This window comes from Heterostelium album, assembly GCF_000004825.1.
Source record: "Heterostelium album PN500 unplaced genomic scaffold PPL_contig14, whole genome shotgun sequence".
NCBI classification, from domain to species: domain Eukaryota; phylum Evosea; class Eumycetozoa; order Acytosteliales; family Acytosteliaceae; genus Heterostelium; species Heterostelium album.
Window position 1 is genome coordinate 206616 of NW_008805091.1, and position 16618 is coordinate 223233.

The window sequence follows — 16618 nt, forward strand, 5'->3', positions numbered from 1 at the left end:
GTATAGATAATTAGGACCGTTTCTTTTAGTAAAGCCTAGTTAGATTTAAATCGAATCAATAGTAAAGTGTTATCTACTCTTCACAATCAATTGTGAATACTATATATGTTTGTCAAATCAAATAAAATCAAACAACAACAACAACAAAAAAGACAAACAGTCCCAAGTCTTCTAGTCAAATAATAATAATAACAATAACAACAAAAGAACAGTATAAAAATAGTATAGTTTTTAAATATAATTAGTTTTAATTAGTACAATGAAATTCGACATCATTCGTTCATTCATTCATTATTTCATCATACTCTTCATTTACTCTTTCTCTCTCCTACCACTCACATTCAAACTCCAAAACAGACGCCACTTGTCAAAAATAAAATAGATATTTTAACAATTATATATGACTTTGAGCAACAATGACAACAACATAACATCAACAGGATAGAGTAAGAAGAAGAAGAATAAGAAGAGGAAAATTCATCATATCTTTAGGGGAAAGAGAAATAGAACCCAATATATAAATATATATATGTGTGAAATTATTGTCGAGAAGACAACAAACACAATTCATCTCACACACAACCACAACCACTACCACTAACCCCAAAAACAAAAAATTACAAACACACAACACAACAAAGTAATATGTAGGCTATGAATAAATGGGATATCAAACACACACCACCATCACACAGTTCTATCAAAAACATAAAACAACACATTGTTTGAAATATAAAGTTTAGGTGTGTGCAATTAATATAATACATTGATATCAAATCAAATATTTAATGGTTTTTTTTATAAAAGTAAACTTAGAGATATATATTAAATTGAAGTTTCTCAATTATATATTAGCGCCACACACATCCCATTACTACCACATTCTATTGAAGAGGCTCTTCTTATTCTCACTCTTACCTCTTACTTTTACTCAAACACACACACACTCTCTCACAATATAACAATTAACAACCACATCATCTATTCTATTTCAAAAAAAAAAAAAAAAAAAAAAAGAAGTTTAATCAAATAAGAAACATCAAAACAACAACAATAACAATAATAATAATTTATAATTAGCATTATGAGGTGGAATAGAAATTTAAATTTCTGTAGTACAAGTCAAGTCAAGTATCTTTATTACTAATAACAAATAAAATACAATAATTAGCATAATAATAATATATAATAGTAGTAGTTAATTTAAAAATAATAATAATTAAAATAAAAACACTTTGACCGTACAGTTACACTACACTCACTCCACCCAAAAAAAAACTACTTATTAATCTATTATAACTACATTACTGTAATAGACATTTGCAGCAGATCACTGTCAGACATCACTCTCTTTCTCATCTTTATCTGTATTTGTTATTATTTTTTATTTTATTTTTGTTTGTTTTTTTTTTGTTGCTCCAAAATTTTTTAAAAAAAAAAAAACATAAAAAAACCAAAAAATTAGAATATTGGCAATTCGTTAGTTTTCAATTTAGTTGGCTTTATTTTATCTATCATTCACAAACACTACAATATTAGAGAGAAGACAAATAAAGGACTGTCAGTGTTTTGTTACAAGACAAAGAACGAATAATAGTAATAATAAAAAAACAACAAGTTTGTCTTTTTTTTTTTTTTTTTAAAAAAAAAAAAATAATAATAGTTGTTTGTTTGATACATTTCAAAAATATATTAGTAGTAAATTTTTGAAGATACTTGTGTATATATATTCCCAACTAATATAATAATAATACTAACTTTTGTTTAAACAAACAAACAAACAACAAACAACATATATAATCATTCTTTTGTATATATTATTATATTTTATATATCATCTTTTTAATAGATCAATAGAAATTCGAATTTATTTATTATCATAAAAACCAAATAGAATTCACAATGGATACTCAAGCAATTCAACCTGGTAAGAATTCGAATCATGATGATGATGATGACGACGATGATGAAAAAGACAAAACAATCAAAGCTGACACATTACATTTATATCGTAATTCATTTTAGAACTATCTATTGAGGATAAAATTAGAGCTCAAGTCGAATATTATTTGTCACGTGAGAATTTGGCAAACGATGCATACCTAAGTCGTCAAATGAACAGAGAGATGTACGTCCCTGTCTCTGTCATCGCTAGTTTCCCAGTAGGTATTACGATCGTACATCTAGATAGATGCATTTAAGAAACAAACATCAATCTTTCAATCAAACTAACATTACAATTATCAACCAACTCTCAAAATATTATAGAAAATTAAAAATTTAACAACTGATATCGAATTGATTGTCAAATCCATCTCTAAAAGCAGCTCGGTAATTTTAGATGAGACACAGAAACTTGTAAAACCATCTTTCAAACTTCAGAGAAACATTGTTATCTTGAGAGACATTGCACAAGCCACACCAGTAGAGGAGATCAAGGCTATATTCACAACAACAGCAGATGCAATAATCAATGTCAAGAACGATATCGTCAATACATGGTTCATCACATTCGACACTGAGGAGAACGCATCGAAAGCATACGACTTCCTTCAAAACGCCACCTATAAAGATAAACCAATCAAGGTCAGAATCAAGTCTGAGCCACTCCTCAGAAACAACTATAAAACCAAATCGGAATCCAACACCACCACCAACACTACACATACCAACGGAACCACCAACGGTAACTCTAGCAGCGGCAGTAGCAGTAGATATTATACAGTTGCCGGAAGTGGACACACCAACAACAAGTGGCAGAGAACCGTCGGTGGATACCCATACGGAGGTTGGGATCAGTCGGGTGACGCGCGACCACCATACGATCCAAGCAAACCAAACACTGAATCACACAGAAAGCCATACCGAGGAAATAAGGATTCCACAGGACGTCCACCCAGACGCGAACACTACAATAATACACAACCAACTACCACCACTCCATCCACCACCACCACCACCTCCACTTCACCGTCGAATAATTTAAATAGTAATAGCAATAGTAATAATAGTTTAAATAATAATAGCAATGAACAATCAAATAGTATAACAAACAACACATCAACAACAACACAACCAAATAATTTTTCAGGAGAGCGTTACCAGAGAAGACCTCATCACAATAAATCTCACATGAATGGAAAACCAACAACAACAACCACCACCTCAACCACCAGCACTACAACCGCCAGCTCGGCACCATCGACTAACGGTAGCGTCGTTCCAGTCAACGCCGCTCAAACCTCACCAAGCACAACCAACACCACCAGCGAATCAACGAACAACATTTCCTCGAGAAAGCCTCGTGAATCAAAACCAAGACACAGCGGCAAGAGCGCCAACGGTGCCAACAAATCAGCGGGTGCTCCCTCCACTACCAAGTCCTCTGACGAGAAGGAAAAGGAGAAGCCAAAGCTTACACCACCAGGTCCACAACACTTCCCACCCCTTGTCAAGGGAGAAACCGTTGAGGGACAAGCCGAAATGAAAAAGAGAGAATGGGGACCAGCTTCCACCTCCTCTCCAGTTGTCGCTGCTGCCTCTTTGCCAGCCCCAACCCCAGTCGTTGCCGTCGCACCATCTTCACCAGTTGCTTCATCTGTCGCTGCTACTTCCACCACCTCAAATTCATCGTCTGCAACCTCACCCGCTCAACAATCTGGTAAATCCTCTAAGAAGTCCAACGGTCAATCACCACAAACCCCAACAAAGAAGTCACGTGACTCAAAAGACAAGGAAGGAAAATCGAAATCCGATAAGCCAAAGAAGAACAATACTACTACCAATACATCGACAACCTCCACCACCACCACTACCACTACTACCACCACTACCTCCACCTCACCAAAGACTGAATCCGCTCCATCAACAAACGGTGGATCCAAACAACCAACCTATGCTGATATTATTCAAGGATTAGCCAAGCAACCAGTTGCTGCCACTGCCACTGCTCCAGCCCCAACTACTGCCGCTGCTACTGCTGCGCCAGTTACTGCTCCAGTCGTTGACACTCCAGCTGTCACTACTACTTCATCTCAATAATCCAATATATTACTTTTTTTTTCCAAACATAGAAAAAAAAAAAAAAGGATAAACAAAAAAAAAAACAGAAAAAGAAAAAAAGAAAAAAAAAGATTAACAAAAAAAAAAAAAAAACAATCAATCAAAAAAAAATATTATATTATATATTTAATTTAAAATCTTAGATCCATAGATCATCTTATCACCACCAAAAAAGAACACCATAATAATAAAAATAATTGTAATGAGGGAATATAAGTGTGATGCCTCTTGGCACAACTATATCTTATCACACTAAAAAAAAAAAAAAAAAAAAAACAAATATATTGCCTTCAATTATTTAATTTCTTTTTCCCAATAAAACAATTGTTAAGATGGACATATAACCTATTAATGGATTGATTTCTATTAATATAATAGAAAAAATTATCGTCTTAGATTGTTTCATATTTTTTTTTTATTTTGAATTTTTTTGCCAATTTTTTAGATTAGATAACACCCCTGTGAAAACAAACAATTCATTAAAAAATATATAAAATATTTGTAAATAATATAATTTTAGTTTTAGTTTGTTAAGAATTTAATATAGTTGGGATTAGTAATCAAAAAGAAAATAAAATAAAATATATAAGATAGATCGATAGTGTGATAAAGAGTTAGAAGTAATAATAATGTCAAGTACAACATCTACAACCACAACTACTAGTGGTACTACTAGTAATAATAGTGATTTAGATCAATCAGCAGAGAGAACTAAAAAGAGAGATCCCGGTAGAATTACCAAGGTCATCAAGTGTGGTGTAGTAGGTGATGGTACCGTTGGTAAGACCACACTGCTTCTCTCATATATCACCCAGGCATTCATCACTGAGTACACTCCAACCGTATTCGATAACTTCTCTGCCATTGAACAGGTTGAAGATGGTAAACTTGTCAATGTAATTCTTTGGGTAATATTTCATTCATCAATCTTGTTTTTTTTATCTGCTTGGTTACTAACTTCATACATAAACATAATTTATATATATATATATATACATATAGGATACAGCAGGTCAAGATGATTATGCACAAATCAGAACTACATGTTATACCAATTGTAAATATGATGTATTCTTATTGTGTTATTCAGTTGTAAATCGTGATTCATTTGATAATGTTAGATATAAGGTAGGTATTAATCTCTATATAATAATAATAGAGATAGTTAATAAATATGTAAAAGGAAAAAGTTAACTAATAGATTTGTTAATGATATGTATGATATGATAGTGGTTACCAGAGTTGAAAGCAAATTCACCGGGTACTCCATTCATTTTGGTCGGTACAAAGACTGATATGCGTGACACTGCCTCACCACCTCTCAGCGGACAGAATCAAACGATCAGTTTCAAAGAGGGTCAAAAGAAGGCAAAGGATATTAAAGCTAATAATTTTATGGAGTGTACATCGAAAGATCCATCCAGTGTAGCCAAGGTGGTATTGGAGGCAATCAATATCGTGGTGGAGCGCGACAGACTAAAGAGAATCAACAACGAAAAGATATGGAAGAAAGAAGTCAAGAAGGAGGAGAAAGAAGCAAAGGCCGAACAAAAGACTAAAGAAAAGATTGAGAAACAACAGGCAAAGACTAAATCAACTGATGGCAGCAGCACAACTACCACCACAACCACAACTACATCCACCTCATCCACCAACTCATCCAACAAGTCACCTGAAGGCTCACCAAAACAAACAAGAGAATAATCACTTAATCATATGAATAACACCCTAAAAACAAAAAATAGCATGTGAATCATATGTTTCTCGATATGATTGATCCGATTACATTAGTTAACAACACACACAAACAGACAAAAAAATAATAATAGCAATAATAACAAAAAAAAAGATTCAAAAAGAGTGTAATAATAAAATAATTCTACAACAACAAACTGCAGTTCATCAAAGTTTGCATAACCAACCAACCATTGTCAATATTTAATAAAAAAATAAAAAACTAATTATCCTATTTATGATTTTCTTCTTAATTAAATATTTATTGGTTGATGTTTCTATTTAGCTTTGCACTGTTTTTAAATCTATTTTATTTTAATTGTTTCTTCTTTCTACTTAAGTAACTTAAATTTCAAATACATTTAATATAGTTATTATGATAGCAAAATCTTTTGTTAAAAATGACAAGTATACTTATCAAATTAAAAATAACTTTGATAATCGAATTGATTTAGAGATATACAGATAGTGTAACAAATACTACTATTATCTTAATATTCAACTCTTAACTTTTTTCTTTAATTTCCTTCAAGTCACCCAAGTGAGGCATTCGTCCCATAGTACATGGAATTTAGACACCCCAGATATTCGAATAAATAGTATATCAGCTCACCCACCAGAGTTTGTTATAGAGAGTAGAGCTTACAACCCTTCCTGTCCAAACAATGCACTAGAATACCAAATGAACAAAATGGTAGATTGGATTGAGTTTGGAGTGCAGTCTGGCATTCTATTTGATGGTCCTGGAAGACATCTATACCTATATTGTAACGGCTCAATATTACAAGCCGAAGGACATTCTCAATCTTTGATAAATCCTCAAGTAGAAGAACAAGTTGCTAAAACCAACCAGATCCACTTCTAAATGGTCCCAACATGATTGTTCATAGTGTATTAGCGGTAAATGGATTCAAAATTAATCTCGAAACTGTCCCAATGGATCAATATTAAATCTTACATCAATTTCATTCATCTATAATTATTTAATAAAGAATCTATATCAATCATATGATAGCCAATATTTCCAAAAATAAACTGTAATTAATTATATGTTTAAAATTGAAATTTATTTTTAAACATGTTTTTGATACCCACACCAATATTTTCATACTAAATGCACAATGTGTTTAATAAATCGATTTATAAAAAAAACAAAACAAACAAATTTGATCAATGTTAATTAATTGTGTTGCAACACATCCTAATTTGATCTTTACTGGATGACCACATTTAATTGGTCAATATTCTAAAAAAAAAAGTCAAACTTTTTTTTTTACCACCAAATTTTGAATTTTTTTTTTTTTTTTTTTGGTTGCTGGCAGTTATTGAGAGCTCATTGTGTTCATGAAACATTTTTGAATGTAAATTTCATTTGTTTCAATTTATTTATTTGTAAAGTTATTATATAAAACTTAAAAACAAGATGTCCAAATTAATTTTAGTCTTAATTGCCTTGTTATCAGTATCTTTAGTATTTGCTCAAGATATTGAAATTAGAAACTCTGTAAGTAATTGAAAAGTCATGATATGTCTTTGATTTGATTTGATTTGATCTTTGATGATTTTATCAAGTTTCATTTTACATTCATTCATACTTACTTACTTATATTTAATGTTAAATATATGTTTTAGGTTCTCGGTGAGAATGGTTGTGGAGAAAAGAAGGCAGCCGTTGGAGATAGAGTTTCAATTCTCTACGTTGGTAAATTAGAGGATGGTACTATTTTCGATGCCTCAGAGAGACACGACAACAAGCCATTCGATTTCATTGTTGGTGAGGGTAAAGTCATCCCAGGTATGGATCGTGGTGTCGTCGGTATTTGTGAAGGTGAAACCAGAGAGTTTTACATTCCATACCAACTTGCTTACGGAGAAGGTGGAGTAAGTACAAAAAAAGAATATTACATAGAGCAACAAGATCATCATCTCGAGAATCAATCATATTCATTATCTTTTTTGTTTGTTTGTTGTTTGTTTCTTTTTTTGTTATTTTAGTTCCAAGAGGTTATCCCACCAAAGGCTAATTTGGTATTTGAAGTAACTGCTGTTGCCATCGAAAAGCTCTCAGAGATTCCATTCATCTACCGTTTCATCCCAACTCCAGAAACCATCGGAGCATTCCTTATCGTCGGTGTCTTTGTCACCATCTTGCGTTACGTCATGCAACGTTTCCAACCAAACTCTGAAATCAAGAAGCCAAGAACCAAGCCAGAGAAGAAGGACAAGAAGGAAAAGACCCCTAAACAAAATTAAATACGATACACCTTTTTTTAAAGAATAAACTAACATATCAAAACAAAAAAAAAAAAAAAAAGAAGAATAAGGAAAATAATAGATATACTTTATAAATTTAGTTAATTGTTGGGAGTAAAACAAACAAATCAAAGGAATAAATATTTAATTGATCGAAATACTGTCAAACACCAAAGTTTAGCCAAAAGTCTCTTACCCACATTATCAAAACTTAACCGGATACCATCAAATTACTTCAACCAAAGCAACACACACACACACACACCGATCCCATTAAACTTTTATACTTTGAATTTAATCAACGGTTTTTTAGTTAATATCCAAAAAAAACATATTTTTAATGACTTACAAAGATGCACACTTGTGGATCCCAACAATCTGCAAACACATTTAATTAATAATAATAATTTTTTTGTTTTTTTTTGATGATTTAATTTGGTGAAGGTGATTGGGGGGTTGTTTTTTTTAATAATATCTAAAAACCAAATAATTTAATATTACATTATTTTTTTTTATTAAGCCTAACCAATAACCAATAAGTTCATCAGTGAGAGGTTTGAGTGTGTTTCATTATTCACAATAATTTAACAAATTGTTTGTTACTGTTGTTGTCATTGTCATTGTCACACACCCACCAGTTTAGACTATTTGTTTTTGTTCTGTTTTAATATCTTTTCATTTTCAAGTCAGTCACACACACCTCATAAAAACAGAGATAATACAAGCATCATATATATTTTAGTGATCACACTGATTAGGATTAGATGTGTTTTGGTTCTTTCTAAGTCTGTCATAACCAAGGACAAATCATCATATCACAGAACTACATAGATTAGATAGATAGATAGACAAGATAGATTGACAAAAGCTTTTGTCGTATCTTTATTTTAATCAGTAATATTACATTTTGGTAGATGTTCGTTTTCAGCAAAGTAATACCACGAGTAAGTTAGTAGAATGCAAATACGTTTTAAAAGAGTTAGAAACTAACATTTAAAAAATTATTTATTTTTTTAATAAAATATATAGTTTAATTGATATTTATTTTCCAATTTGTATTATTTATTAATTCAATATTAGTAGTTATTGCTATCTTTCATTCTTGTTTATTTATTCATTCAATTTCAAAATTTAAACCCTATTCAATTTCAAACTTTCATTATCACTCACCCAACCAACCCAACCACACACAAACTAATAACTAGTCATCATCAAAATAGATATTAAAAAAACAACAAACAATATAGTGTATGTAAAATAGATATATGAATTTCATTTCGAGTAGAGATAAAGATTAATCTAACATATTAATATATAGTTTTAGTTTTTTTTTTTTCGTAAAATGCAAAATATTGAAGATTTGATCCAACAGGTTCTTAGAGATGAGACTTGTTGGAAGAATCCAATAGTTTCACTTGGATCCGGTTCTTCCACCACTGAAAAGTCATTACCTTCCGGACCGGTTCCATATGTAAAGATACCGATTTCTCTGGTTTTATTAGATAATCTTTCCGATTTGAGAACAATCTCACCAGTTTCTCCAAATTCACCTACTCTTGGTGCAACTAGTTCAACTGCTTCTAGTGGTGTTAATAATAGTAGTAGCAGCAGTGCAAGTTCATCCAATACCAATAATACTTCATCGACTTCCTCTGCTACCAACAACACCACCAATAACACCAGCGGTGGAGGTGGCAGTGTCTTGGTGAATTCAGAGTATGAGAATAAAGTGGCAACTATCAATGATATCGTCAGAAAGATGGTTGCCAAACACATTGCACCGATTACACCTTCGTTGTTGGATGGATCGTTCACTGTCTGTTTGGATCCAAGTGATAAGGAGATGTTGATTCTGGCCGATGAAACAATGTCAGGGAATCAAAGTATATTCGGACCTGGTGTTGCACCGGGTTCAGTGGATTCCGCCTCTAGACAAAAGCAATTGGATGGTAGCCAACCAATGAGTGTCAATTGGATGTCTTTGATATTAAAGATTCATCAGGCGCTGCTACAGAGTACACTCCACCAGAATCTGCTCAAGAAGATTGCCAGCACGAAATCACAGGCCAACTTGGAAACCTCGAATCCAATGAACTCACTCAAGGATCCAACTCACAAGAGACTATCGACAGTGTCACTCTCATCGAATTCTCTTACCAACAATAGCAAGCCTGATCGTTCCATCAACGGACAGATCAAAGAGGAGGTCAAGTCGACACCGGTCACACCAACACAAGTGTCGCCACTGCTAAAGGACACACTGGCCAAAGAGGAGCCATCGTCCATCGATCTCAACCAAGGTCGTGGCGGTTCACCAATCACCACATCGGGTTTCACAGTGAGCAAATCGGCAGTAAACAAGAATCCAAAGTCTAATCTCAGTAGCGGTAGTTCTAACGTATCTACCTCATCCTCATCGTCGTCGTCGTCATTCTCATTGTCAACTTTGATGGCAAATGCATCTTCAAGTCCATCCAGTTCAATTCCAAGTAGTTTGAAAGATTTGGCCAACCGAAATGCCAAATCCGATTTGGCAAGACAAGAATTTAATAATTCCACAAACAATCCCAACATCAACAAGTTACCTAGCCAGTTTGAGACCGATCCAGTTATGTTACCGGACGGTTCAGAATATCAAAACTCTATACCAATACCAAACTTCCAAAATAGATTCCCTGTTGGACATACACCAAATGGTCCACACTCATTCAATGCACCCTCGAATAGTGTCGGTGGCGGTGTTATGTCATCATCGATTCCAAATGTTATCTCACCAAATAACAACAACATTCCATCGATGCCAGTCTCACTGCCAATGAATATGTCATCATCGTACCAAGGACCAAATACTCTCAGAGTATCAAGTTCACCCTATGATTTCGCACCATCGCCATCTGGACTGCCACCAACTCGTTTGACAGAGTCGTTCTTCCCTTCGGTTGGATCGCGTGGACCACCCTCTTTCGATGCCATTCCAAGTCAGGTGGTACCACAACAACTCTCTGTATCACCACAGCCAACCGGACCATCTTCACTCGTCAATCCACTGCTCTCCAGTGGTGGATTTGCAAGTCGTTCAATGATGCAACAACAACAGCCTCCAACTGCATCACCGATTGGCAGTCTTCAAGACAACAACTCAATGATCTCACCAATGATGTCAAACAACCAACAAAGCAATCTTCCACAACAATCCAATCCAAATCTATCTACTAGCAGCAGTGTACCAACAGTTCCAACAATGATTCCACTGTCTGCACCAAACACTGACACTATTGTCGAAGCCAGTAGTTCATTCAAAGCCGTCCCAAGTCAACAGTCGCAACCAACCAGTCAACATTCGCTAGCAACCATCTCTGGAAAGATGGATCAAACACTCTCAGAGTGGTTGGATATCTCTATCTATTGGACTCAAGACTTTGCTCCTCTCAGTCAAGAGGATGAGCGTACTCTCACCGATGGATTGAATCTCGACTTGCGTTCCCTCCTCTTGGTTGAGAGATCCGGTGGTCGTTTAGATCACTTTTTAGAATCAAAACTTATTCACTCGATCAATCAGAGACTCACCGAGACAATCGAATCAAAGATATCGCCTTGGGTAGATCAAATCTACTACAACTGGGTTAAGCTTGTCAATGTCAAGTATCACGAAGAGATTGCCAGTAAGCTGAATACCACCACCCTCCAAGAGTATTCCAATCGTATTTGGAGTGTTGCCAAGTATCACAAGTATTTGGATATGATTGTCAACTTGAGACGTCGCTACCCACCAGCAGCAACCACAACAGTTGTTGTTCCAACACAAGGAAGTGCATTGGGAGCATCACAATCGACGTGCTCCAACGAAGAGGAAGCAGAGGCATTGAAGATTGTCAAAATAATTCAAGAGGATGCATTCTATCTTGTGAATATTCAACATCGTTCATTGAAATTGGTTGAGAAAATAACGATTGGACTGTTGGGACATGCTTCGCCAGCTGTCAGACAGGAAGCAGTTAGATTGCTCAATGTAATCTATGACTCACATAACTGGCAGTTTGAAGCACCTTTGAAACCAGTGATTCGTTGTATTGGCGATGCATTCAAGGTAGAATTGGAGCTCGAGAGTGTACTCCCAGATGAACTGGTCAAGCGAATCTATTTGCTGACGACTACACCACCCTCTACAAAAGTTAGTGCTATGCCAGGTTCAAACTACACAATATTCGCCAAACACCGTCCAAAACTCGAGGGTACAAGACTGTCGTTTGAAGCACCGGTCTCACTGTATCGTGCTGGTTACTATGATTGGCGATTCGTTGAGTTGCAATCGAATGGAAACTATGTTCCATTTGATTTCCAAGCCTACAAACTAAAATCAAAGATTGATGCTACTGCCGCTTTCAAGCGCTACAACCATCGCCGGGGTTCAACAGCCAAATGGACTGGATCAGATTCAAGGTCGTTTCATTGTACATCCAAAGCTGCGTGAAGAGATTATGCACGAGGTTTGGGTGGATTTGGTTGAAGCTGTTTGGGATCCATATAGAGGTGAAATATCAAAGAAAGGTACTCTCTCAAATCTCATTGATTCACTCGATAAATTCCACAAGGAGGGTATTACAACACTCTATGTTATGGGACTGCTAGAGAAGCTGCCAAACTCACATCCGTTCTGTCCAACCGATCGTAACCTACCAAATCGTGCACTCGGTGGTAATGAGCAGTTCAACTTGTTGATCTCCAAGGCCAAACAATTGGGAATCAAGATTGTCATTGATTCTACTGCCAGACTCTCCTCGAAGCAAGCTCATCGTAAATACAATGGATCGATTCTCCATACTCTCGATTCCAAGGGACAACTCACCAGAATGGAGGGTACCGATTCAGTTGAATTCACCTGGCCAGACTGTGTTATGATGAACTTTAGAAAGCTATCGGTTTGGGAGATGATGGTACAGGAAACATTGGCATGGGGTGATCGGGGTATCGATGGTGTAAGAATTGACTCTGGACACATCTGTCCATTGTTGATTCGTTCGAATCTAGATGAGCTCTATAGAATCGACAGTGATGACCAACCACATTTCACTAATCAACAGATCTTTGATGGTGAGATAGTACTTCAACCATCGGAGGAAGGTCGTAACTTTGGTTATTGGGGTACCACTCCAAAGTCACCGAAACAATCGACACCGTTCTATCCGAATCCACTGTTTATAAAGTTGACTCGTGAGGTATGGCATCGTTATCCACAATTTGTTTTCCTCTCTGAGGTTTATTGGGAGCGTGAACTGCACTCTATTGTCTCTGGTCTGGTGCCGTACAGTAGCGCCATACCCAGAGCGTTGGCATCGGTGTTTGACAAGGCAATTAGCAAGGATGGTATTGTATTCGACTTGAGACAACGTCAGTCTGTAAAGGCACTCTATGAATACTATGAGATGCGTATGTCAACCTATCCACAAAACTCGATCATCTTGTTCCCATCATCGAATCACCACTCGCCTTATCCTCTGCAGATCTACAACGCCGGTGCATGGGCAGCAGTCGATGCACTCTATTTCCTTCCGGAGATTCCAATCACCTATATTGGCGAGCAATCCGGTTGGTATTACCATGTAGATATCCACTCTTCACGAATCAAACTGGGAATGTCTGCCACACCATATCAGCTGCAATACCCGCAGATCAATGGTCACTATGCACATCGTGTCACTCTCAGAAAAACCCATACACTGCTACGTCGTGGTGGTATGGTTCCACTGCTTTGTTATCACGCCGGTGGATGGCATGATCGTGTATTTGGATTCGCGCGTTTCTCTGGCGAGGAACTTGCAATCATTGCAATCAACTTTGACAACCATGAAACAGAGTTCTACGTTGACTGCAGTCCGCTCGCACGTATCTCAACAGCCGAGACAATCTATAGAATGGTGGATCTCATCAATCCAAGCAATCCACCTCAGTATCTCAGTCTACAAGAGTTACTCTATGAGAAGCACTTTGTTGTCGTACCCGGATACAGTTCTATCTGTTGGGGTGTCTATCACCAAGTGAATTCGCCAGCTGCCGTTCGTGTACTCTATGAACACAGCATGATCCGTTTGAAACAACTGTTGGCAGACGATGTCGACCCATCTCACAATCTGATCTATTCTATTCTCAAGAAGGGCTTGATGAGCGGAGTCGATGCTTTCGCTTCGGCACTCGAAGATATTCTCTCCAACTTGTCTGGTAACTCTGAAAAGACATTCGCTTCTTTCATTCAAGGTGTTCTCTATCACATGACTAAATCACAATTCGAAGGATATCAAATCATTTCCTACTTGGAGGCAATTGCTCAGCGTGGTCTCATTCAAAATCGTATTCCCAAGATCTGTCGTGAGGTGTTGCAACACAATATTCTCGGACCAATCGTGTTTATCACACCAGAGATTGGTCGTTTCTCAACGGTCGGTGGTGTAGGTGTTATGCTTGATGAACTCACTCGTAGTCTTCAATTGTTGGGTGTCGAGGTCCATATTATTTCACCATACTACAACTATGGTAAGGGTGGACGTACTGGCTATCTCGAGAAGGAGGAAGGTATCAAATGGCAGAGAAACGTTGTTACCTACGTTGGTCCTGACCGTGTTGAAGTGGGTGTTCACGAGGGTGTCGACAAGGGTATCCACTTGCATTTCCTTCATCACTTTGAGTATTTCCCAACCCCATACAACTCTGGCTCACCTGTCCATCAACTGAAAACCATTGTTCTCTTTGCCAAAGCATCACTTGAGTTACTCTGTCAAATTAGATTGTTACCATCGGTCATTGTAACCAACGATTGGTTCTGTGGATTGGTACCAGCCTATGCCAAAGCCGGTGCATTTGGAACAACTTTCAACGGAACTACCTTCTTCCATTTAGTTCATAACCTCGAGGAAGCATATCAAGGACGTATCTATCCAGATGGTGGAGATGATCTCAATTGGATTCATCAATTACATCGTGACTTGATTATGGAGCCATATTCACATGCTCCATGTCTTAACGCATGTAAGTATAAATATAAATATATGAAAAGTTAATACAAAACATAATTAGCTAACCATAATTTACTTTTAATTAAAACTATTTAGCGAGATGTGTATTACTAACATGTAATAATTGGGGAACTGTATCGAAATCATATCTCTATGATCTTTTAAGAACATCTCATCTTTCTAATTTATTACATCAATTCCCACAAGCATTTGGTAAGCTATTCACAATTTAGAAATTAATATTAATCAAAAATATGTATATATATTAACTTTAGATTATTGTTAACATTTTATAGCTCATTCAAATGGTATTAGAGTAAAAGAAAGAAGAACACAATTGACAACAATTGCAAAAGATCGTCATGAAGCAAAAGCAAAACTTCAGAAAAAGTATTTCAATCATGTCGATGATACCATTCCAATCTTTAGTTTTGTTGGTAGAATCGTTTTGCAAAAGGGTGTTCATCTCATTTTGAATGCAGTGCGTGAGTTGATCGGACACTATCAAGGAAAGATTCAGGTACTGGTCGGTGGTATGGCCAATATGAAAGATCCATACGCCAGCAGTTGTGCATGGAGTATGCAAGCGCTCTGCAAGCAATTCCCAACATCGTTCTGGGCCGATCCAGATTCGTTCTTCTCCGACGGTTCACTGGTCAATCTCGGTTCCGATTTCGGTTTGATGCCATCGCTCTTTGAGCCATCGGGTGTCGTCCAACAAGAGTACTTTGCCGCTGGAACACCGGTGATTGCATTCAAGACCGGTGGACTTAAAGATACTGTTTTCGAGTACAATCAAATCGATGAAACCGGCAATGGTTTCACTTTCGAAGCTCATAAACACACCGATTTCGTTCAGGCGATTCACCGTGCCTACGCTATCTATCAGAACCCACACCACTACCAAAAGATTCGTGAACGTTCCTACGAGTCGGTACTCGACATGTCTGTGGTAGCCGAAGCATGGGCAAAGGAATTCTCACGTATGCGTAGATCGATCTGGGCAGACAAAACATTGGTCGATGAAAATTGTGCCAAACTTTTATCTGAGCAACTTCAGTCAACTAAATTAAATTAATAATTGTTTTAAACTATTTGAAAAAAATTAAAGCATCACTCATATTAATACCCTATAAATTTTCTTGAACTAAACTCTGATTTATTTTAGCTAATTGGTTTCTTGTTCATTTTTTAAAATAGGTCACAGAATTTTCTCTAAGTGTCCAAACATTTGTTAAAAGATATTGTGCGATAAAAGTGGTAGTTGGAAAGAGAAAAGGTTTTTTTTTCGTCGTCATAATCAAGAGTAAGAACACACTAAATAACTAAAGAAAGAAGTCACAAAGGAATACCAACTACAAATCGTGGAAATTTCAGAAATCAACAATCTTTCGAATCCTATGTTGTTGGGGACCAACAAAATCAAAATTGTCGACAATGTAAGAAACGATAGGTCCAAAGAATGAGAGGGAGTTCTCTGCATCTATAATTATAGTATGTGGAGGCAGATAATCTTTGGTGGTGATCTTATCTCTTGAGAGATTTTATACTATGACAGATAA

General features: G+C 36.2%; 4 protein-coding genes across 4 annotated transcripts; all 4 read left to right on the forward strand.

The window, feature by feature from the left end:
• Positions 1–1902: 1902 nt before the first annotated feature.
• PPL_06194 (la-related family protein) lies at positions 1903–4041 on the forward strand (the record flags this gene model as incomplete). Its single annotated transcript, XM_020577057.1, has 3 exons — positions 1903–1927; positions 2026–2162; positions 2269–4041. The coding sequence occupies 3 exons, from the start codon at positions 1903–1905 to the stop codon at positions 4039–4041; spliced, it is 1935 nt and encodes a 644-aa protein (XP_020433077.1).
• Positions 4042–4691: 650 nt separating this feature from the next.
• On the forward strand, positions 4692–5766 carry racP (Rho family protein; the record flags this gene model as incomplete). Its single annotated transcript, XM_020577058.1, has 3 exons — positions 4692–4958; positions 5065–5190; positions 5293–5766. 3 exons carry the CDS (start codon positions 4692–4694, stop codon positions 5764–5766), a joined length of 867 nt encoding a protein of 288 aa, XP_020433078.1.
• Positions 5767–7219: 1453 nt separating this feature from the next.
• impA (FKBP-type peptidyl-prolyl cis-trans isomerase) lies at positions 7220–8049 on the forward strand (the record flags this gene model as incomplete). The annotated part of the gene is made up of 3 exons (XM_020577059.1): positions 7220–7300; positions 7429–7677; positions 7792–8049. The coding sequence occupies 3 exons, from the start codon at positions 7220–7222 to the stop codon at positions 8047–8049; spliced, it is 588 nt and encodes a 195-aa protein (XP_020433079.1).
• Positions 8050–9391: 1342 nt separating this feature from the next.
• gtr2 (alpha amylase domain-containing protein) lies at positions 9392–16134 on the forward strand (the record flags this gene model as incomplete). Its single annotated transcript, XM_020577060.1, has 5 exons — positions 9392–11778; positions 11806–12326; positions 12490–15069; positions 15153–15269; positions 15353–16134. The coding sequence occupies 5 exons, from the start codon at positions 9392–9394 to the stop codon at positions 16132–16134; spliced, it is 6387 nt and encodes a 2128-aa protein (XP_020433080.1).
• Positions 16135–16618: the final 484 nt, after the last annotated feature.